The sequence below is a fragment of the Bombina bombina genome, chromosome 5 (genome assembly GCF_027579735.1).
Source record: "Bombina bombina isolate aBomBom1 chromosome 5, aBomBom1.pri, whole genome shotgun sequence".
Lineage (NCBI taxonomy): Eukaryota > Metazoa > Chordata > Amphibia > Anura > Bombinatoridae > Bombina > Bombina bombina.
Genome location: NC_069503.1, coordinates 966,148,933 through 966,171,556, shown reverse-complemented (window position 1 = coordinate 966,171,556; position 22,624 = coordinate 966,148,933). Strand labels below are relative to the sequence as shown.

Here is a 22,624-nt window from a genome sequence, read left to right as displayed (position 1 = left end):
AATAACTCATCATAGGCTACTTTTAAAGAGGAATTGTGTAGTATGGCAATAGGAGTACCACCACCTACATTCCTAAATATTTGCCATGTTCAGTAAGACAAGAAGATGTATATATATATATATATATATATAATAAATCTGATTTTAAGTGCAGACTGTCAGGTTTAATTTGTATCCATTTATATTTACATTAAGTGAAGGATTTAGGAATTACAGCACTTTTTATACATAGTCCATTCTCAAGAGAACAATTGTAATTAGACAATTAAATGAGTAGCTGTTTCATTGCCAGGTGTGGACTGTTCCCTTATTATTTTATTAACAATTAAAGGGACAGTAAAGTCTAAATTTAACATTAATGATTCAAATAGGGCATGTAATTTTAAACAACTTTCCAGTTTACATTGATCATCAAATTTGCTTTGTTCTCTTCATATTCTTAAAACTGAAAGCGAAAAGTAGGTAGGCTCATATGTTAATTCCTAAGCCCTTGAAGGAGGCCTCTTATCTGAATGCATTTGAGAGTTTTTCACAGCTAGAGGGTGTAGTTCATTTGTACCATATAGATAACATTGTGCTCACACCTGTGAAGTTATTTAAGAGTCAGCACTAATTGCCTGAAATGCAAGTCTGTCAAAAGATCTGTAATAAGGGGGCAGTCTGCAGAAGCTTAGATGCAACGTAATCACAGAGGTAAAAAGTATATTAATTTAAAAGTGTTGGTTATGTTGGGGAATGGTAAATAAAGGGATTATATATCTTTTTAAACAATAACATTTTTGGTGTTTAATTTCTCTTTAAGCAGTTAAAAGGTCTGGAGATTATGTGGAATTTAAATTTGGGAGCTGTTATAAATCTGAAATTTGCATTTGGAAGCTGTTGCTGTGAACTCTCAAAATGAGTTCCAAAGAGCTGCCTGTGCAATTAAAGCAGGACATTTTTTGGCTGGAAAAAAAAACCTATCAGAGAAATAGCAGGAACATTAGGAGAGGCTAAATCAACAATTTGGTATATTCTTAAAAATAAGGAATGAACTGGTGAGCTCAGTAACACCAAAATGCTTGGACAACCATGGAATACTGTGGACTGGTAGTTAATCACAAATTTCTTTCCTTGGTGAATTAAAATTGCGTCACAACATCTAGCCACATCAAAAACACTCTCCTGGAGGTAGGTTTATCATTGTCAAAGTCTACAAACAGCAAAACTCTTCATGAAAGTAAATGTAAAGGTTTTACCACACAGTGAAAACCATTGGTAAGTCTTTAGAATAGGCCAAATTAGACTTTTACAGAAAACAAATAAAAAACCTCTGGAACACTATACTTCTACAGATCAAACTAAGATCAACCTGTATCAGAATGATGGAAAGAGAAGTGTTTTGAAAAGGGAAGGAATGGCTCATGATCCGAAGCATACCACATCTTCTGTGGAACAAGGTACAGGTAGCGTTATGTCATGGGCATGTTTGGCTGTTAATGGAACTGGGTACTTAGTGTTTATTGATGGTTTGACTGCTGACAGAAGCAAAGGGATGATCTCTGAAGTGTATAGCTTGCTTTACAGTACAAATGGACAATGATCCAAAACATACTGTGTAAGCAACGGAATAGCTTTTCAAGGCAAAGAAGTTGAATAAGTCACCCGACCTCAATCCAACCAAATTGAATTTCACTCGTGGAAGAAAAAACTGAAGGCTGAAAGACCCACAAACAAACAGTAACTTAAGACAGCTGCAGTAAAAGCCTGACACAGGATCACAATGGAGGAAACCCAGGATTTGGTGATGCCCATGGGTTCCATACCTCAGTCAGTCATCCACTGCAATGTATAGGGGACTATATATGAAAATTGTTGTAATTATTAAGGGTTCATTCAATTAATTACAATAATCAAATAAAAGCTGAATGTCTGCACTTCAATCACATCTTAATTGCTTCACTGAAAATTAATTGTGGTGGCATGCAGAGCCAAAAATATGAAAACTGTCACTGTCCAAATACTTAGAGACCTAACTGTATATAAAAGTTTTCTGATTGTTATACTCTACAACTTTATATTATAGCACTGCATAAGTTGGCACTTTATAAATAAATGAAAATAATAATAATATTTCAAGGATACCTATCTTCTCTTTACATCAGCCTTACAATTATACAATTTACAGATTTATTCTTGTAACTAACAATACCAATGTAAGAGATCATTCTTCTTAACAGTTCTTAATTCAGAAACAAATAATGACATGTTGGAATGTTTAATTAAACTTTATATTACACATTTTAATTGTAGTCAAACCTTTTTCTCTGATGACTATCAGAACGTTTATAAGGAGTACTTGAAGGGATTCCGATTGGCTGATAGACATCTATCAGGCAATCGGAATTAAGGTAGAAAAAATCCTATTGGCTGATGCAATCAGCCAGTAGGATTGAGCTTGCATTCTATTGGCTGAGCCAATAGGACTTTTTCTACCTTAATTCCGATTGCCTAATAGATGTCTATCAGCCAATCGGAATTCAAGGGATGTCATCTTGGATGACGTCATTTAAAGGAACCTTCATTCTTCAGTTAGACTTCAATGGAAGAGGATGCTCCGCGTCAGATGTCTTGAAGATGGACCCGCTCCGTGCCGGATGGATGAAGATAGAAGATGCTGCCTGGATGAAGACTTCTGCCCGTCTGGAGGACCTCTTCTGGCCGGCTTCGATGAAGACTTCTGCCTGTCTGGAGGACCACTTCGCCCGGCTTCGTTGAGGACTTCGGCCCAGCTGGGTGATGACCTCTCAAGGTAGGGTGATCTTCAAGAGGTTAGTGTTAGGTTTTATTAAGGGGGGATTGGTGGGTTTTAGAGTGGGGTTGGGTGTGTGGGTGGTGGGTTTTAATGTTGGGGGGTATTGTACTTTTTTTTACAGGTAATAGAGCTGATTACTTTGGGGCAATGCCCCGCAAAAGGCCCTTTTAAGGGCTATTTGTAATTTAGTGTAGGGTAGGGCTTTTTATTATTTTTGGGGGCTTTTTTATTTTATTAGGGGGATTAGATTAGGTGTAATTAGTTTAAAAAACTTGTAATTATTTTATTATTTTCTGTAATTTAGTGGGTTTTTTTTCGTACTTTAGATCATTTTATTTAATTGTAATTATTTGTATTTAGTTTAGGTAATTTATTTAATTATAGTGTAGTGTTAGGTGTAATTGTAACTTAGGTTAGGTTTTATTTTGCAGGTAAATTTGTCTTTATTTTAACTAGGTAGTTATTAAATAGTCAATAATTATTTAATAACTATTGTACGTAGTTAAAATAAATACAAAGTTGCCTGTAAAATAAAAATAAACCCTAAGCTAGCTACAATGTAACTATTAGTTATATTGTAGCTAGCTTAGGGTTTATTTTATAGGTAATTATTTAGTTTTCAATAGGAATAATTTAGTTAATTGTAGTAATTTTATTTAGATTTATTTAAATTATATTTAAGTTAGGGGGGGTTAGGGTTAGACTTAGGTTTAGGGTTTAATATGTTTATTATAGTGGCGGCGACTTTCGGGGCGGCAGATTAGGGGTTAATAAGTGTAGGTAGGTTGCGTCGACATTGGGAGTGGCAGATTAGGGGTTAATAAATATAATGTAGGGTTCTGCGATGTTGGGGGCAGCAGATTAGGGGTTCATAAGTATAATGTAGATGGCGGCGGTGTCCAGAGCGGCAGATTAGGGGTTAAAGGGCCATTATACACCCAAAAAAATATAGGCTACTTAAATAAAGCACCAACAGAAGATCAAGTTTGTAATTGACAAGTATTAGCAATTTTGCTGCTAAATCTCCTAAAAATAATTATAAAGTTTGTAATCCTCTCAGTGAATGAGAATACGAACGTAATCTCCACTAGCTTTAGAGCCAGGCTTTTTCTACACTCCCTATCTAGTTTGAATGGAATAAAAACACAATATACTTTTGACTCTGATATTTCACACACAGCTCTGTAAAACATCTCAGGATCATGTTCCACAGAGCTGTGAGTGAAATATTCCTCTTGTTTCTACAGAAAGCTTACCGGGGAGGACAGAGTGGGGAGTGAGATCCGTGCCACTGTAAACAGTCAGGGAGAAACGCTGGGGATTTGTGACAGCCTTATCTATTACACAGACAGCCCCAGCATGGCTGTTAAAGACACTAGATAGGGAGTGTAGAAAAATCCTTGCTCTAAAGCTAGTGGAGATTACGTTCGTATTCTCATTCACTGAGAGGATTACAAACTTTATAATCATTTTTAGGAGATTTAGCTGCAAAATTGCTAATACTTGTCAAATACAAACTTGATCTTCTGTTGGTGCTTTATTTAAGTAGCCTATATTTTTTTGGGTGTATAATGGCCCTTTAATAATATAATGTAGGTGTCGGCGATGTCGGGGGCGGCAGATTAGGGGTTAATAAGTGTAAGATTAGGGGTGTTTAGACTCGGGGTTCATGTTAGGGTGTTAGGTGTAGACATTAAAAGTATTTCCCCATAGGAATCAATGGGTCTGCGTTAGGAGCTTTATGCTGCTTTTTTGCAGGTGTTAGGTTTTTTTTCAGCCGGCTCTCCCCCATTGATTCCTATGGGGAAATTGTGCACAAGCACGTTTTACCTGCTCACCGCTAACGTAAGCAGGGCTGGTATTGTGGTGCGATGTGGAACAACATTTTACTCTACACTCACTTTTTTGCGGCTAACGCCGGGTTTCTAAAAGCCCGTAATACCAGCACTGTCTGTAGGTGAGCGGTGAGCATAAACTGCTCATTAAGACTGTACAGCCTTACCGACAAAACTTGTAATCTAAGCGAAAGTGTGCAGTCTTTTTATATTTACATTTTTTGAGTCACCAGCTCCTGCTGAACATGTGCAAGAATTCACAAAATATACGTATATGCGTTTGTGATTGGCTCATGGTACAGGGGGAGTGGAAATATACATTTGTCAGAAAAAATCTACTACTCATTTTAAGTTCACACTATGGGGATGATTTATCAAGGGCCGAATGGTCCCCGATGCCCCTGTTTACACGCAAACCCTTAGGCTCGCCGGAAACAGCAGTTATGAAGCAGCGGTCTTAAGACCGCTGCTCCATAACTGGTCCGCTGCCTCTGAGGCTGCGGTCTGCAAACCGGCAGATCCTAAATGATCGGGTTGACTGACACCCCCTGCTAGCGGCTAATTGGCTGTGAATCTGCAGGGGGTGGTATTGCACAAGCAGTTCACCAGAACTGCTTGTGCAATGTTAAATACCGACAGCATACACTACAGCGTATCATGTCGGACTGACAATTATAAATCGGCCCCTATGTGCTATTGAATTTTCTTTTTATTGTGCATTTGTTGATTATGCAAATCTACTGTATTTACAGGTCCTTTAATTACAGATTTTAAAACTGTCTTATTTTTCATCTTTATTCCTGATTCTTTAAGGGGATGTGCATTAAGATTTGTTTTTCCTACAGGATGGTTTTTCCATCCCTAATACTTTTGCTCATCATTTCCTCTCAGACCCTCTCATATCTCTTACCCATTCCTGTCCTATGAGAAAAAAAAAATCCTCCTCCTCTTTCATTACTGTCTTTCCAAATGTAACTATGCAGCTAAAATTAATTCATTGCCTTGTATTTGATACAATGTTTCAAATTTGTGACAATGTTCTTGTTTTTCATTGACTGCTTATTCCTTCCAGGGACATTATAGTAAACGACTGCATTTTGGTTTTGGATATGGGATTTTCCAATATATTTGCATTAGCAAAAATGCCTCTAGAATTTTTTTTCAGGGGCATACACACATATGCTGCCTGTAGTCATTGGATCAGCTTTCACAGATCAATAAAACAAGTTATCTGTAAATGTAGACATTATAACTCATTCAAACAGCATTGTGACAAATTAATTGGAACACCACAGGCAAAAAGAAGACAAAGCTAAGTTGACTTATTAAAGTCCTTTGTTGTGATGTCTTCCTTGACGTCCTTTGCTAAAGCTGGATTGCTGGATTCAAATTGCTGGATCAAAATTCCCCCCCACCATATCCACCAGGACTTTCCCAAGTGACTATGATCTCACATTTGAAGGGCTACTTGTGAGGACAGAGTTTTGCGAGTAATAATCAATTGATGGCAGCTGTTACTGATCAACTGGAGAATCAAGAGCAAAGTTGTTGTTTTTTAAGACATAACAATGTGCAGAATCTCTTAAAGAAGTGTGTTGAGCTAAATGGTAATTATGTTAATTTTTTTTATAATAATAATAAAAAAATATGTTATCTCCTTTTTTAAAGCAAGAAGCATTGTAGCTTCCTGTGTAGGAATCCACGTGAGTATGTATAACTGACACACTTGATTGGCTCACCAGCTATTTCCTGCTCACTAGCTGTGGGGCCTGTTGCTCCCAATCGGTACGCTACCTATGGGTTTAAGCCCTTTGTATGGAGTTAAACACATTGGACTAGATAACAAATTTACAAGTGGGTTGTTATTACTACCTCCAGCTTGCGGTAGCAATTAGCACTTATAAAATTAACCAGAGATCAGATCTCTGGTTAATTTTATAAATATTCCCCAAATGGCCCCAACAACCTGTCTAGTTTAGTAAGTAACATTACTCTGCTAGGCAGTATTTTGTGCTTAAAGTTGGTGGGAGCGGGGTGTTAGAAAAAAAAACGGCACTGAAAAGTGCCTTTACATTGCGGTCAATGGGAACTGTGTGTTCCCAGTAAATATATGTATATCAGCATATTATTTATATTTGCTGCCATCGCTGCGTGACTTACCCCCTTTTGCTGCCGCTGAAATTCTGATGCTATCAGAGCCTATGGAAGCACGCTCTCATAAGCGCAATGCTTCCCAGCAATGTAAACGCGAGGTCGTGTTTGCATTGCTGAAAACTTGTAATACCAGCACACATTATTGTGCGCTGATATTACACAGTGGAGCGCAAATATCGCTTTCATCAAATAGATATTTAGCGATCCACTTGTAATCTGACCCATAGTAACCTATGAGTAGTAATGCAAAAATGTCAAATTAAAGTATGTAATTTTTGCATAAAAATGTTTCTTTTAATGAGTGTCTCAACATTATTTTATATTTGTTGCGCCTAAAGCAATATTCCACTCTAAGGCAATTAGAATTCAACAAATAACAAACCAATAAAATACAGGGCACCATTAATAACCATTAGTATAAAACCTAATTTGTATGAAACATAATTTACTTTGAGAAAAATGGAATATAAACACAATTTCTAACACCCTTTTAAAACACTGAATCTTCTTTAGAACAAAATGTTGCCTTATTAATTTAATACTCTTATCTCGTCATACGTAGATTAATAACACTTTAAAGGTCTGTCAATTTAGAGTCTATAAAATCAGAAATAAAATTCCTTGCAATGTATGTTTCTGTATTCATGATTTTTAATGGTAGTCTTACATGCAAATGTGCACTTACACATGCAGTGCATCCACAATGTATGTTGTAAAAATGTAACAACTTGATGATGAAAGAGATTTATTCATTTATGGGCAACATTATTCTAATGTGTGTTCAACATAAAGGCATGCATTACTATATTGGTATTGTGTCAACCAGTGGAGAGCGGAATATTGTATACATAAAGGGGTAGATTTATGATAGTGCGAGCGGACATGATACGATGTAGCGAATCATGTCCGCTGCACATCGATAAATGCTGACAGCATACGCTGTCGGCATTTATCATTGCACCAGCAGTTATTGTGAGCTCCTTGTGCAATGTCGCCTCCTGCAGATTCGCTGCCAATCGGCCGCTAGCAGGAGGTATCAATCAGCCCGATCGTATTCGATCTGGCTGATCTCTGTCCACGGCCTCAGAGGCAGCGGATCAGTTATTGAGCACTGGTCTTTAGACCGCTGCTTCATAACTTCTGTTTCTGGTGAGCCTGAAGGCTCGCGCAGAAACAGGGACATAAAGCTCTGTACGGAGCTTGATAAATCGACCCCAAAGTTTGGTAGATAAGCAGAAAAAACATAAGAGTGGTGAGAACACCTACTGTATGTTAAAATAATATTAAAATTTTTCTATAACTGATGCTTGTGCACATCATAGTAAACTGTGAAATGTTTTGGTGACAAATGTATTCAATGTAAATACAGACTTATGATCAAAAGCAGCAAACCTACACCACACAGTAACAGAACCATGCTTATCTATAAATAATAAAACTTTGTAAAAACTTTGTGCTTTTTCTGTTGAGTTTAATCAAATGAAGCTCTGACTTCTCTTCCTTTCAGAGGTTGCGGAGGACGATAATTATCTACCATTTGACAGGCGATTTCTCCTTCTGAGCTCGAATAGAGGTTACGGAATTTTTCCATCTGCAATAAAAGACTTGAGTCAGAGCAGTAATGCTTCTGGGACCAGATGTACAACATATTTTAACAAAATATCATTTTATAAGGTATTTTATTATACAAAGATGCTTTAAATGTTATGGATAAGAGAAAGGCAACATTAGGGGCTAAATGTAGAAAGATGTTTTAAAATAGACCCATGTCTTGTTCTGAACAATCTAGTTAGGACAGCCTGATTAATACATTTGAGGGGAAACAATCTCTAAGTAATTTCTCTGGGACCCCTACCTGTTTGGTCAAGAAGGTAAGGATGTTCAGGTCTACTCTATTTTGAGAATTGATGGCATTTTTCTATGGTCCTGCACGCAGTCAATGTTTTGAGGGAAATAGTTAAATGAGCTATTTTAATCCACTCAGAAGAGAGTGAAAAAATGTAACCCTGGTGCAATATAATAAGTTGTGTATACATTAACTAGATGTTATTGATACTATGGAGGGATAAGGAATGATAGGTTGGGATTAAGAATCAGAAATGGGGAGGGGTGTCTGACATATTGGGGTCAGGATAATAGATTTGATAGTGTAATTTTTAGTATCTATGTAGAGTTCTCTAATGCTAGAGGTTCCTTTGTCATTTTTAGACTGTCGGCAGGAGATTCTTTTCTCCCTATAAGGCTGTCCTTGGAGTTTGTCAATAGTCTTCCTTTAGGTAGCTTTGCTCTTAGATTTAAAGGGACAGTCTACTCCAGAATGTTTATTGTTTTAGATAGATAATCTTTATTACCCATTTCCCAGTTTTGCATAATTATTATTTTATTATTTATTATTATTATCGGTTATTTGTAGAGCACCAACAGATTCCGCAGCGCTATAAACAAAGGGGGAGTACAACAAAACAATTATAGGGATCAAATGGGTAGAGGGCCCTGCCAAGAGTTGCACTGTTGTAGTCAGCTCTTAAGAAGGTGATCTACAAACAGCTGGACTCTTAGGCTTACATGCTAAGGGGGTTCATGGGATAGCAATGGAGGAGAGGAACTGGTATTAGGAAAGGTTAGTGTAGGTTGTATGCATCCCTGAACAGTAGAGTCTTTAGGGAGCACTTGAAGCTTTTAAAACTAGAAGAGAGTCTTGTGGAGTGAGGCAGAGAGTTCCACAAGATGGGAGCCAGTCTGGAGAAGTCCTGTAAACGGGAGTGTGATGAGGTGACAAGAGAGGAGGAGAGTAGGAGGTAATAAGCAGAACGAAGGGGATGGGAGGGAGAGTATCTGGAGACAAAGTCTGAGATGTAGGGGGGAGCAGTGCAGTTGAGGGCTTTGTATGTCAGAGTGAGAGTTTTGTGTTTGATCCTAGAGGCAAGAGGAAGCCAGTGAAGGGATTGGCAGAGAGGTGCAGCAGATGAAGAGCGACATGTAAGGAAGATGAGTCTGGCAGAGGCATTCATTATGGATTGTAAAGGAGCTAGGCGGCAGGTGGGGAGACCAGAGAGGACAGAGTTGCAGTAATCAAGGCAGGAAAGAATAAGAGAGTGGATTCAAATCTTAGTTATGTCTTGTGTAAGGAATTGTCTAATTTTAGAGATGTTTTTAAGGTGGAAGCGGCAGGCTTTAGCCAAGGACTGAATGTGAGGAGTGAAAGAAAGATCTGAGTCAAATGTGACCCCGAGACATCGGGCGTGCGGGTAGGGGTAATGATGGAGTTGTCGACAGTTATAGAGAGATTGGGGGTGGAGAGTTTTGAGGAAGGGGGGAAAATAAGGAGCTCAGTTTTGGAGAGATTTAGCTTGAGATAGTGAGAAGACATCCAGTTAGAGATGTGAGAAAGACAGTTAGCAAGGAAGGAGATAGGTCTGGTGCAGAGAAGTAAATTTGGGTGTCGTCGGCATACAAATGATATTGTAAACTGTGGGACTTTATTAGGGAACCTAGTGATGACGTGTAGATTGAGAAGAGAAGGGGACCGAGGACAGAGCCTTGCGGTACTCCGACAGAAAGTGGTGACGGGGCAGAGGAGGCCCCAGAGAAGGCTACACTAAAGGTACAGTTTGACAGGTAGGAAGAGAGTCACAAGAGGGCTGTGTCACAGATGCCGAAGGATTGGAGGGTTTGGAGCAAAAGAGGGTGGTCAACAGTGTCAAAGGCTGCGGAGAGATCAAGGAGGATAAGCAGAGAAAGTGGCCTTTTGATTTTGCTGTAAGTAGGGGACGAAATCCAGATTGCAGTGGGTCAAGGAGGGAGTTTATTGTAAGGAAATGGGATAGGCGTTCATAAACTAGTTTTTCGAGAAGCTTTGATGCAAGAGGGAGGAGGGAAATAGGGCGGTAGTTGGATGGGGAGGTAGGATCAAGGGAAGGTTTTTGAGGATAGGTTTGACCAGTGCATGTTTCAGTGATGAGGGAAATATACCGGTACTGAGGGAGAGGTTAAAAGTGTGTGTGTGTGTGTATAGGGGTGAGGGTAGCAGAGAGGGAGGGGGGTAGCTGTGAGGGGATAGGGTCAAGGGGACAGGTAGTGAGGTGAGAGCGCAGTATAAGTGCCAAAACTTCTTCCTCAGTGACAGGGGAGAATGAGCTAAGTTTAAGGTTATGTGGGTTGTGGTTGATTGAGAGCATTTGAGGGGGTGAGAGAAAGGAATTATGTTGAGAGCTAATTTCAGTTCTGATGGAGTCGATTTTGTTATTGAAGTGGCTAGCAAAGTCTTGAGCTGACAGAGAAGTTGTATTAGGAGGTGGGGGAGGGCGGAGAAGGGTATTGAAAGTGGAGAATAAACGTTTTGGGTTTGAAGAAAGATTGGAGATAAGAGTAGAGAAGTAATGTTGCTTATGGAAATTAAGTGCAGAATAGTAGGAGTTCAAGATAAATTTGTAATGTTGAAAATCAGCTAAATTCCTAGATTTTCTCCAGTGCCGCTCAGCAGTACGGGAACATCTGCGTAGGTATCGTGTAAGAGGAGTATGCCAGGGCTGAGGATGAGTGTTTGATTTCCGAGCTATGGTAAGAGGGGCGAGATTGTCAAGGACGGATGTAAGGGTGGAGTTATAGTGGCAGATAGATTGGTCAGGGCAGGAAAAGGAGGAGAAGGGTGAGAGGAGAGGTTTGAGGGAATTAGAAAGCTGTTGTTGATCTAATGACATAATGCTTCTGTGAAGTTTGGTGTGAGGAGCAGAAGGAGGCAAAGTTGTAGGGAGGGATGATATGTTGCAAGTAACCAACACATTTATATTAACACACTTTTTAACTCTGTGATTGCCTTGTATCTAAGCCTCTGCAGACTGCCCCCTTATCTCAGTCCTTTGACAAACATGTATTTTAGCCAATCAGTGCTGACTCTTAAATAACTCCACGGGAGTGGGCACAATGTTATCTATATGTCACACGTGAACGAACTCTGTCTAACTGTGAAAACTGTCAAAATGCACTGAGATAGGAGATGGTTTTTACGTAGGTTTAGCTTGCAGCAAAGAATACCAAAAGAACAAAACAAATTTTATGATAAAAGTAAATTCAAAAGTTGTTAAAAATTGCTGTCCTATCTGAATCATGAAAGTTTAATTTTGATAAGACTGTCCCTTTAATTCAAATTACAAAAAGCCTACTGTCACTCTTAAATCATTTTAATATCCAAGGGTATTTGACACAATACTAAACAAAACTTTCATATAAAACATTGCTTGTATTGTACTTTGTTGTGCTTATTTGTTTGTTTTTTTCTTTTAAACACTTGCAATTTGTTAACAGTAATATAAAGGGGTCAATTTATCAAGCTCCGTATCATGTCCGATCGCACTTTGCTAAATTGACCCCATAGTCTTTACCACACATCCCTTTGAAGGAACATAATAGACAACATCAAAAACTTTTTGAGACATATTTAGGAAGTTTTATGTACTGAACAAAGCAAACTCTTTGAATGTGCAGGTAGGTACCATATTTAGGGCTAGATTACAAGTGCTGCACATACTAACTGAGCTGAAAGTAAAAAAGTCAGTGTGCGAAAGACCCAGTTAACTTTAGGACTGGATATTGTGACTGTGCTAACTCCCTAACAAACAGTATATATATAAATATATATATATAGACAAATAAGGATATGCACTCTCAGGATTTGTGAAAACCAGGTCAAAATTTGACCTGCTTTTCACAAATCCTGAGAGCGCACATGGTTATTTGTCTATTGTACTCCAATATTGCACCCAGATGGATGACCGTTGGTGGGATTTAAACAACTGAGAGGATGTATATATATATATATATATATATATATATATATATATATATATATATATATATATATGTATATATATATATATATGTGTGTGTGTGTGTTTATATGTGTATGTATGTGTGCACATACATATTTACACATATAAACACATAAATACTCACATATACACATATATACATACACATATATAAACATATATATATATATATATATATATATATATATATATATATATATATATATATATATATATACGAGCCCTTACAGTCAAACACCATGACATATATCATATCACTTTTAACCCTTTTAAAACATTTTTATCAATATTAAAATTATATTTTTAATTACATTTTTTAAACATGAATGTAATTCTTTGTTTTAATATGCTTTTGATGTGTTTTGTAAAAATATATTTTTTTAACCTTTAGGGGTCAATTTATTAATGTGCGAGCGGACATGATACGATTTAGCATATCATGTCCTCTGCACATTGATAAATTGCACCAGCAGTTCGGCCAATCGGCCGCTAGCAGGGGGTTTCAATCAACCCGATCGTATTCGATTTGGTTGATTTCTGTCCTCCGCCTCAGAGCAGGAAAAGGAGGAGAAGGGTGAGAGGAGAGGTTTGAGGGAATTAGAAAGCTGTTGTTGATCTAATGACATAATGCTTCTGGGAAGTTTGGTGTGAGGAGCAGAAGGAGGCAAAGTTGTAGGGAGGGATGATATGTTGCAAGTAATCAACACATTTATATTAACACACTTTTTAACTCTGTGATTGCCTTGTAAATTTTGTCTTTAGACCGCTGCTTCATAACTTCTGTTTCCGGCGAGCCGTACGGAGCTTGATAAATTGACCCCTTAGAATTTACTTCAGGTCTTAAGTCATGCTAAGTCCCCCCAATTATCAAGCTGTGTATACAACTCGGGGGACTGAGCGAGCCTGCAGCCGAAAGTTAGGAAGCAGTGGCCATCAGCTAGCTGATTAAATAACCTTGGATACATTTGCCCCAGAGTGATTGACAACCCCTACTCGCGCGCCATTGGGCTAGTGCGAGCAGGGGGCGGTATTGCACAATATTCTGCCCTCATTCTGCAATCTCTGACGGACACCTTAATGTGAGCAAACACTGTCCATCCGGCAGTTGATAAATGCAGGCCTTAATATTTAGTTTCATCATTTGCTCGAGCACAGCCTATAAGCTTCAACTTGTAATATCAGCACTATTTAGTGTGGTGGCAGCAATACCTGTTAAAAGTATAGGTTGCGCTAGAGCGATGTTAGCCTTGTTAAATTTATCATGGACTTGTAATATTAAGTTGCGTGCTATTGTTAGTGTGATCCAGCAATACTGCTTATTGCGACCTGCGCAATCATTAGCACACCACTTGTAATCTGGGCCTTAAAGAGATAGGGGCTTACAGACTGAATAAAGCAAATAAAGGAGAAGCCTGACAGATTTTCTAATTGGATATTATAAACTATTGGGTTATATTATAAATGCAATCTAAGTTTTCATGACAGAAATTGTTACTTATAAACGTCACATGCACTGTAGCTATAATTGTTTGCATTAGTTCACCTGCATTCACATTTATTGACATTCAATGTAATTTGTTTCTTTCAAGCACAATTTATATTTATTTGCTGCTTCAGCTAAGCACACTGCACAATTGTCACTATCCTTTTTATAATTTATTTTTATTTCATTTATTTTTATTACTACATTTTGTATCATGCCTGCGTTTACTGCATCTTAGCTGCAATAGCCACTCTAATATAAAGGTTCTAATTATTTTAAGTATTTATTGTATTTTTACCGTGATTTAAATTAGCCAAAATCAAATTTCAAAATGCCATATCAGTGTTATTGTGTACCTCATTATGTTTAAGCGCATACGTTGTTATATTCATATCAGCGTACGTAGACATATCAGTGTTATTGTGTATCTCATTATGTTTAAGCGCATACGTTGTTATATTCATATCAGTGTACATAGACATATCCGTCTTATTGTGTACCTCATTATGTTTAAGCGCATACGTTGTTATATTCATATCAGTGTACGTAGACATATCAGTGTTATTGTGTACCTCATTATGTTTAAGCGCATACGTTGTTATATTCATATCAGTGTACGTAGACATATCAGTGTTATTGTGTACCTCATTATGTTTAAGCGCATACGTTGTTATATTCATATCAGCGTACGTAGACATATCAGTCTTATTGTGTACCTCATTATGTTTAAGCGCATACGTTGTTATATTCATATCAGCGTACGTAGACATATCAGTCTTATTGTGTACCTCATTATGTTTAAGCGCATACGTTGTTATATTCATATCAGCGTACGTAGACATATCAGTCTTATTGTGTACCTCATTATGTTTAAGCGCATACGTTGTTATATTCATATCAGCGTACGTAGACATATCTGTCTTATTGTGTACCTCATTATGTTTAAGCGCATACGTTGTTATATTCATATCAGTGTACATAGACATATCAGTCTTATTGTGTACCTCATTATGTTTAAGCGCATACGTTGTTATATTCATATCAGCGTACATAGACATATCAGTCTTATTGTGTACCTCATTATGTTTAAGCGCATACGTTGTTATATTCATATCAGCGTACATAGACATATCAGTGTTATTGTGTACCTCATTATGTTTAAGTGTATACGTTGTTATATTCATATCAGTGTACATAGACATATCAGTCTTATTGTGTATCTCATTATGTTTAAGCGCATACGTTGTTATATTCATATCAGTCTACATAGACATATCCGTCTTATTGTGTACCTCATTATGGTTAAGTGTATACGTTGTTATATTCATATCAGTGTACGTAGACATATCAGTCTTATTGTGTACCTTAATATGTTTAATCGCATACGTTGTTATATTCATATCAGTGTACGTAGACATATCAGTCTTATTGTGTACCTCATTATGTTTAAGCGCATACGTTGTTATATTCATATCAGCGTACGTAGACATATCCGTCTTATTGTGTACCTCATTATGTTTAAGCGCATACGTTGTTATATTCATATCAGCGTACGTAGACATATCCGTCTTATTGTGTACCTCATTATGGTTAAGTGTATACGTTGTTATATTCATATCAGCGTACGTAGACATATCAGTCTTATTGTGTACCTCATTATGTTTAAGCGCATACGTTGTTATATTCATATCAGCGTACGTAGACATATCCGTCTTATTGTGTACCTCATTATGTTTAAGCGCATACGTTGTTATATTCATATCAGCGTACGTAGACATATCCGTCTTATTGTGTACCTCATTATGGTTAAGTGTATACGTTGTTATATTCATATCAGCGTACGTAGACATATCAGTCTTATTGTGTACCTCATTATGTTTAAGCGCATACGTTGTTATATTCATATCAGCGTACGTAGACATATCTGTCTTATTGTGTACCTCATTATGGTTAAGTGTATACGTTGTTATATTCATATCAGCGTACGTAGACATATCCGTCTTATTGTGTACCTCATTATGGTTAAGTGCATATGTTGTTATATTCATATCAGTGTACGTAGACATATCAGTCTTATTGTGTACCTTAATATGTTTAAGCGCATATGTTGTTATATTCATATCAGTGTACGTAGACATATCAGTCTTATTGTGTACCTCATTATGTTTAAGCACATACGTTGTTATATTCATATCAGTGTACATAGACATATCAGTCTTATTGTGTACCTCATTATGGTTAAGTGTATACGTTGTTATATTCATATCAGTGTACATAGACATATCAGTCTTATTGTGTACCTCATTATGGTTAAGTGTATACGTTGATATATTCATATCAGTGTACGTAGACATATCAGTCTTATTGTGTACCTTAATATGTTTAAGCGCATACGTTGTTATATTCATATCAGTGTACGTAGACTCATCAGGGTTATTGTGTATCTCATTATGTTTAGGCGCATACATTGTTATATTCATATCAGTGTACGTAGACATATCAGTCTTATTGTGTACCTCATTATGTTTAAGCGCATACGTTGTTATATTCATATCAGCGTACGTAGACATATCAGTCTTAATGTGTTCCTCATTATGTTTAAGCGCATACGTTGTTATATTCATATCAGCGTACGTAGACATATCAGTCTTATTGTGTACCTCATTATGGTTAAGTGCATATGTTGTTATATTCATATCAGTGTAAGTAGACATATCAGTCTTATTGTGTTCCTCATTATGTTTAAGCGCATACGTTGTTATATTCATATCAGCGTACGTAGACACATCAGGTTTATTGTGTATCTCATTATGTTTAAGCGCATACGTTGTTATATTCATATCAGTGTACGTAGACACATCAGGGTTATTGTGTATCTCATTATGTTTAAGTGCATACATTGTTATATACATATACGTGTATGTAGACATACTAGGGTAAGGGTTATTGGGACGGAATCCTAAAAAATGGAACTGACCCTGCAAATGTTGCACTGTTATTGACTTTGCTAAATAGTGTCAAGCAGCCAGGAAAATAACATTTTAACAAAAATTGTTCTTGCTGCACAGCCCAACTGACTATCAAGTCATATTTACTTCCTTTTTTTCTTTAAAGGTACAGTGTACTATAAAATTAGTTTCCCGTTAATGTGTTCCCAATTACTTGCTATTCTAGCTGCAGAGTAAAATATGTATGGGAATGGTTCCTTTAGGTTTATTTTTGTATATGCATGACATGATATTGCTCATTGAAGTCACAACCCATTTAAATGGGTTAAGCTTGTAAGGAAAGCCAGACATGCTATCTTATCTTTCTTTTATACACAAAACCCATCTTATCTTATCTCTTTCTGTATACACAAATACCAATACTTTGAGAATGCAATTGAAAATTAACATTTTAATAAAAATATCACAACTGTTGCCTCCCATTTACATAGCTTTTCTATACAGTATACAGCAAGATTCATATTCTCCGTATAAGTAGTGGTTTCAACAGGCAATAGCAGCTATTTCAAATGACAAAATAAAGGTAAAGGAACTATGTATAAACACTTTAATACACTCCTGCAGGTAAAAGAGATCATTGATAACACATTACAAGAGAAAAATGATAAAAGTTCAATGTCCCTTTAAACATAGTATAAAACAGAATTCACTCCGGAATCATAGTATTTTGTGCTCACTACATTTACCTGCTCAGAGCTCACTGTAATAGGCTCTCTCAGTAGCAACCAAGTCACACATTCTTCACATGGTGGGGTTGTAAAGGAACCTTGGTATGTCCAGTAATCCCGGGATGTCGGAAACAAAATTGTAGGGTCAAAGTCCGTAAAATGAGCTTTCTTTCCCTAAGAGACATGTTTTAATTAGCATATGACGTCAATATCTTTTTATTGGTGAATAATCATTCAACACATTTTAACACCACTCACGTATCACCAATTCAGCTTTTGTCTAATTAGTAACTTAAAGGGACAGTCAAGTCCAAAAAAACTTTCAAAATTTAAATAGGGAATGTCATTTTAAATAACTTTCCAATTTACTTTTAACACCAATTTTGCTTTGTTCTCTTGGTATTCTTAGTTGAAAACTAAACCTAGGAGGATCATATGCTAATTTCTTAGACCTTGAAGACTGCCTCTAATCTGAATGCATTTTGACCACTAGAGGGCATTAGTTCATGTGTTTCATAGAGATGACATTGAGCTCATGCACATGAAGTTACCCTGGAATGCAAGTCTGTCAAAACAACTGAAACAAGGGGGCAGTTTGCAGAGGCTTAGATACAAGTTAATATCACAGAGGTAAAAAGTGTATTTCTATAACAGTGTTGGTTATGCAAAACTGGGGAATGGGTAATAAAGGGATTATCTTTCTTTTTTAAACAACAAAAATTCTGGTGTTGACTGTCCCTTTAAGCTGTACTTCAGAATAATGCCTAAATCTGATGTATTGTTAAAATGAAATGGAGCATTACAAAACAGCAAAAGTATTTTATGTCTGGTACCTGATGGTTAAAGGAGCTTTCCTCTAAGTGTTTCACACATCAAAATCTATATAAAGGTTTGAAACTGGCAGGAAGATTAGATTTCTATATATTTATTTGCCTATTTATTCATTTGTTAATTTATATGTTTTTTTAAGATGTGTTTGTTAACAAACCTCTAGGGCCCGATCCGATAAAAATCGTCGCCCGCAAAAGCTGGCGACGCCAATATTTGCGCTGGTTTGGTATCCTATATACAGCGTAACTTAGAAGTTACGCACGTAGATTTCTGGCGTCGCCCGTAGTTTTTTGGGCCATAGACTGACATACAAAACACGCGCAGTTTGGTATCCAATATATGGCGTAAGTACTTACGCGCGCAGATTTCAGAAAATCTACTCCAATCTCATCTCGCCACAAATTTCAGCCGCAGGAACCCTTGCACTGACTTAGAAACCAACGTAACTCTCGGAAGGCCTAACAAGTGCATGCTTAACAACATACATATCAGCAGCTTGATCACAGGGGGACATTGTTACAAACTGCTATTTGTGACTGGCCCTTTAAATGGAAGGTTGCCCTGCTTCCCTGGATTTTGGAGAAGCCTATTTGCCAGCCTCCTTCCTCATGACTATGGCCCCTGGAAGATTGTGCCCCTGAGAGTATATTGACTTTTGTTGGGTGTGTGTGGCCCTTTGGGAAACGTCTGGGGACATATTGTGACTCTGGTGAACAATGCCCCCTTTAAGACTATGTCCCCAGACCTGTGAAATGACTTGTCCCTGGCTTTCTCCCACTTGGTTCAGTTTCATTGTGTGCCATTAAGAGTTAAATTTTGTTCAGCTTCAAGAAACCTATTCTACATACAAGTCTGCTGGGATTAGCTCTAATTAGGTTTAGTGATCAACTTTCCCATTGTCTAATCAGACTAGTATTGATAAGGTGGACTGCATTGTTTTATTGTGTGTAATGTTATCTGCTGAAGTAAATGTTGTGGCCTGTCAAAGGGAGTGTCTCTCTATCTAATATCAAATGTGTGATGGGGGATTTTATGCCTCCCCCTGAGAGTGTCCTGTTTGCATGTAACCTCAATAAAAAGGAGGCTGTGTGCTCCAGCACATCAGACCTATTTTTGACCCTCTAACTTGCAGCTTTGACTCATGTTTGTAGGGGACAGCTTATAATCACTACAGGGATTGCTATGTTTTTCATACTCCCTTAGCTACAGGGATTGCTACAGAAGGAAGAGGTTCGCCTACTGGAGCCTGGTCGTAGGTCCAGGGCGCAGAGCAGACGGCAAGATACCAGCCCAGCAGCGGTGGTTCATATAGTCTGCATTACTGATGGTGGCTACGCAGCAGTTATAGAGTCTACGGTGCTGCTGCTCCTTTGGTGAGCGCTAGGAGCATCCTTTTCTACGGTCCAACTTCCAGCCAGCCTGGAGGCAACCGTAACATTTGGTGGCAGCGGTGGGATTGGCGTCCTAGCGCAAGGAGCAGCACCACAACAGCACTGGTATCGTAGGAGAGTTATTGAGGGCAACGCTAGCCACTGCGCAGCGTCCCTACCTACAGCAGCATGGAGCTGACAAGACACTATTCAGAACCCTGTGAAGAGCACCTCAACCTGATCCGTCGCTATGAGGGCGCGGATTTCGTTCCAGAGGTAAAGAGGCGGCTAGTCCGATATGGTCCAGACCCTGCACAGGAGGTAGTCAGTCGCATCATCCGGGAATTGGATACGGAGAACAAAGCGGCACGAGCCTTTGAGCGCCAACTGTGGAGTTTGAGGGTCTGGACACCTGGTCTCCAGCGAGAAAGTGAGTCACAGGGAGCGGAGAGCAACGACCTCCCTTCCCAGCGGCAGCCAGAGTTACAGGGAGAGGAGAGCAGCGACCTCCCTCCCCAGCGGCAGTATACTGTGCAGAGGGAAGAGACAACCAGTCCCCTTCCCCAGCCAGAGATACCAGAGGCAGCAGGCCTCATAGACTGGTCCTGGGAGGACCCCCAGCAGGCAGGTGGAGATGGGACCGCAGTCTCTCTACCGGCCCTACAGGGATGCTGGGCAGGTGGCCCAGATCCCCAGCGACAGACCCAGCTACAGGGAGGGGAGAGCATCGACCTCCCTCCCCAGCCGGAGTGTGCCTTCCAGGGAGAGGAGACAACCGGTCTCTCTCCCCAGCCGCAGCATGTTCCACAGGAAGCGGAGAGCATCGACCTCCCTTCCCAACGGCCACCGGAGTATCAGGAGGAGGAGGTAAGCCAATCTCCCCCTCCCCAGCTAACTCCTAACTTGGGCCCAGGGTTAACAGTGGAGATGTTAACCCCCACTGACCCCCACGTTCCCTTTGCCACCGGGCAGGACTATGCCCCAATTCCCCCAGCAGAAGAGCTGGCATCAGAACAGAGCGCTGCTGGCCTCTGCCCTACAGACCCCCTTGTTACAGGACTGGCCTGCAAACCCCTCACCCCAGCAGAAGCGCTGGCACCAGGGCAGAGTGCCGCTGGCTTCTGCCCCCCAAGTACCATCAGCTATTTGCACAGCTGCGCCAGGAAGGCAGAGGATGCTACACTTTCATCCTATAACCTGGAACCTACAGGCCAGTGCTACTTGTTGTGGGGGGGCTGCTTTGCTGCTAGTGTTTATTTGTGGGTGGGTTGCGAGACTAACTTAGGCACTGACCGACAGAAGGTCAGGTGCCTTGTTAGTCTCCCTCCAAAAGGGGAGATATGTTACAAACTGCTATTTGTGACTGGCCCTTTAAATGGAAGGTTGCCCTGCTTCCCTGGATTTTGGAGAAGCCTATTTGCCAGCCTCCTTCCTCATGACTATGGCCCCTGGAAGATTGTGCCCCTGAGAGTATATTGACTTTTGTTGGGTGTGTGTGGCCCTTTGGGAAACGTCTGGGGACATATTGTGACTCTGGTGAACAATGCCCCCTTTAAGACTATGTCCCCAGACCTGTGAAATGACTTGTCCCTGGCTTTCTCCCACTTGGTTCAGTTTCATTGTGTGCCATTAAGAGTTAAATTTTGTTCAGCTTCAAGAAACCTATTCTACATACAAGTCTGCTGGGATTAGCTCTAATTAGGTTTAGTGATCAACTTTCCCATTGTCTAATCAGACTAGTATTGATAAGGTGGACTGCATTGTTTTATTGTGTGTAATGTTATCTGCTGAAGTAAATGTTGTGGCCTGTCAAAGGGAGTGTCTCTCTATCTAATATCAAATGTGTGATGGGGGATTTTATGCCTCCCCCTGAGAGTGTCCTGTTTGCATGTAACCTCAATAAAAAGGAGGCTGTGTGCTCCAGCACATCAGACCTATTTTTGACCCTCTAACTTGCAGCTTTGACTCATGTTTGTAGGGGACAGCTTATAATCACTACAGGGATTGCTATGTTTTTCATACTCCCTTAGCTACAGGGATTGCTACAGAAGGAAGAGGTTCGCCTACTGGAGCCTGGTCGTAGGTCCAGGGCGCAGAGCAGACGGCGAGATACCAGCCCAGCAGCGGTGGTTCATATAGTCTGCATTACTGATGGTGGCTACGCAGCAGTTATAGAGTCTACGGTGCTGCTGCTCCTTTGGTGAGCGCTAGGAGCATCCTTTCTACGGTCCAACTTCCAGCCAGCCTGGAGGCAACCGTAACAGACATCATGGGGCCCAGGGGGATATCATGGGGCCCAGGGGTGCATCATGGGGCCCAGGGGTGCATCATGGGGCCCAGGGGGACATCATGGGGCCCAAGGGGTGCTGGAAGCCCTACAATCCCCTGTTGTTCTGTCTACACATGCTGAATCTATAGTTGTTGCTGAGGTCCATGGTGATGGTGCTGCCCCTGCTGCAGCTGGTCATCAAATTACATACTGCAGAGTTTCACTGCATGTAAGGGAAACTACTACATCCCACCCCTATTCCCTTAACCACCCTAATTACTGAAAATATATAATTAGTTCAATTCATGTTTTGGTCACTATGATTTATTGACTATCATTTTGAGGAATGAAAATGGATGTTTATACCTTATGTTCACACCTTCT

The 22,624-nt window shown here is 39.3% G+C and overlaps 1 protein-coding gene across 1 annotated transcript in view; it reads right to left on the bottom strand.

Moving 5' to 3' along the window:
* Positions 1 to 7,412: 7,412 nt before the first annotated feature.
* Positions 7,413 to 22,624, bottom strand: part of LOC128659582 (carbonic anhydrase 3) — a 68,858-nt gene continuing 53,646 nt past the window's right edge. Inside the window, exons 6-7 of the mRNA XM_053713172.1 lie at positions 17,789 to 17,944; positions 7,413 to 8,374 (exon numbers count right to left, since the gene is read on the bottom strand). Coding sequence (XP_053569147.1) covers positions 8,255 to 8,374; positions 17,789 to 17,944 — 276 coding nt within the window. The 3' untranslated portion in view covers positions 7,413 to 8,254. The remainder of the gene's footprint in view (positions 8,375 to 17,788; positions 17,945 to 22,624) is intronic.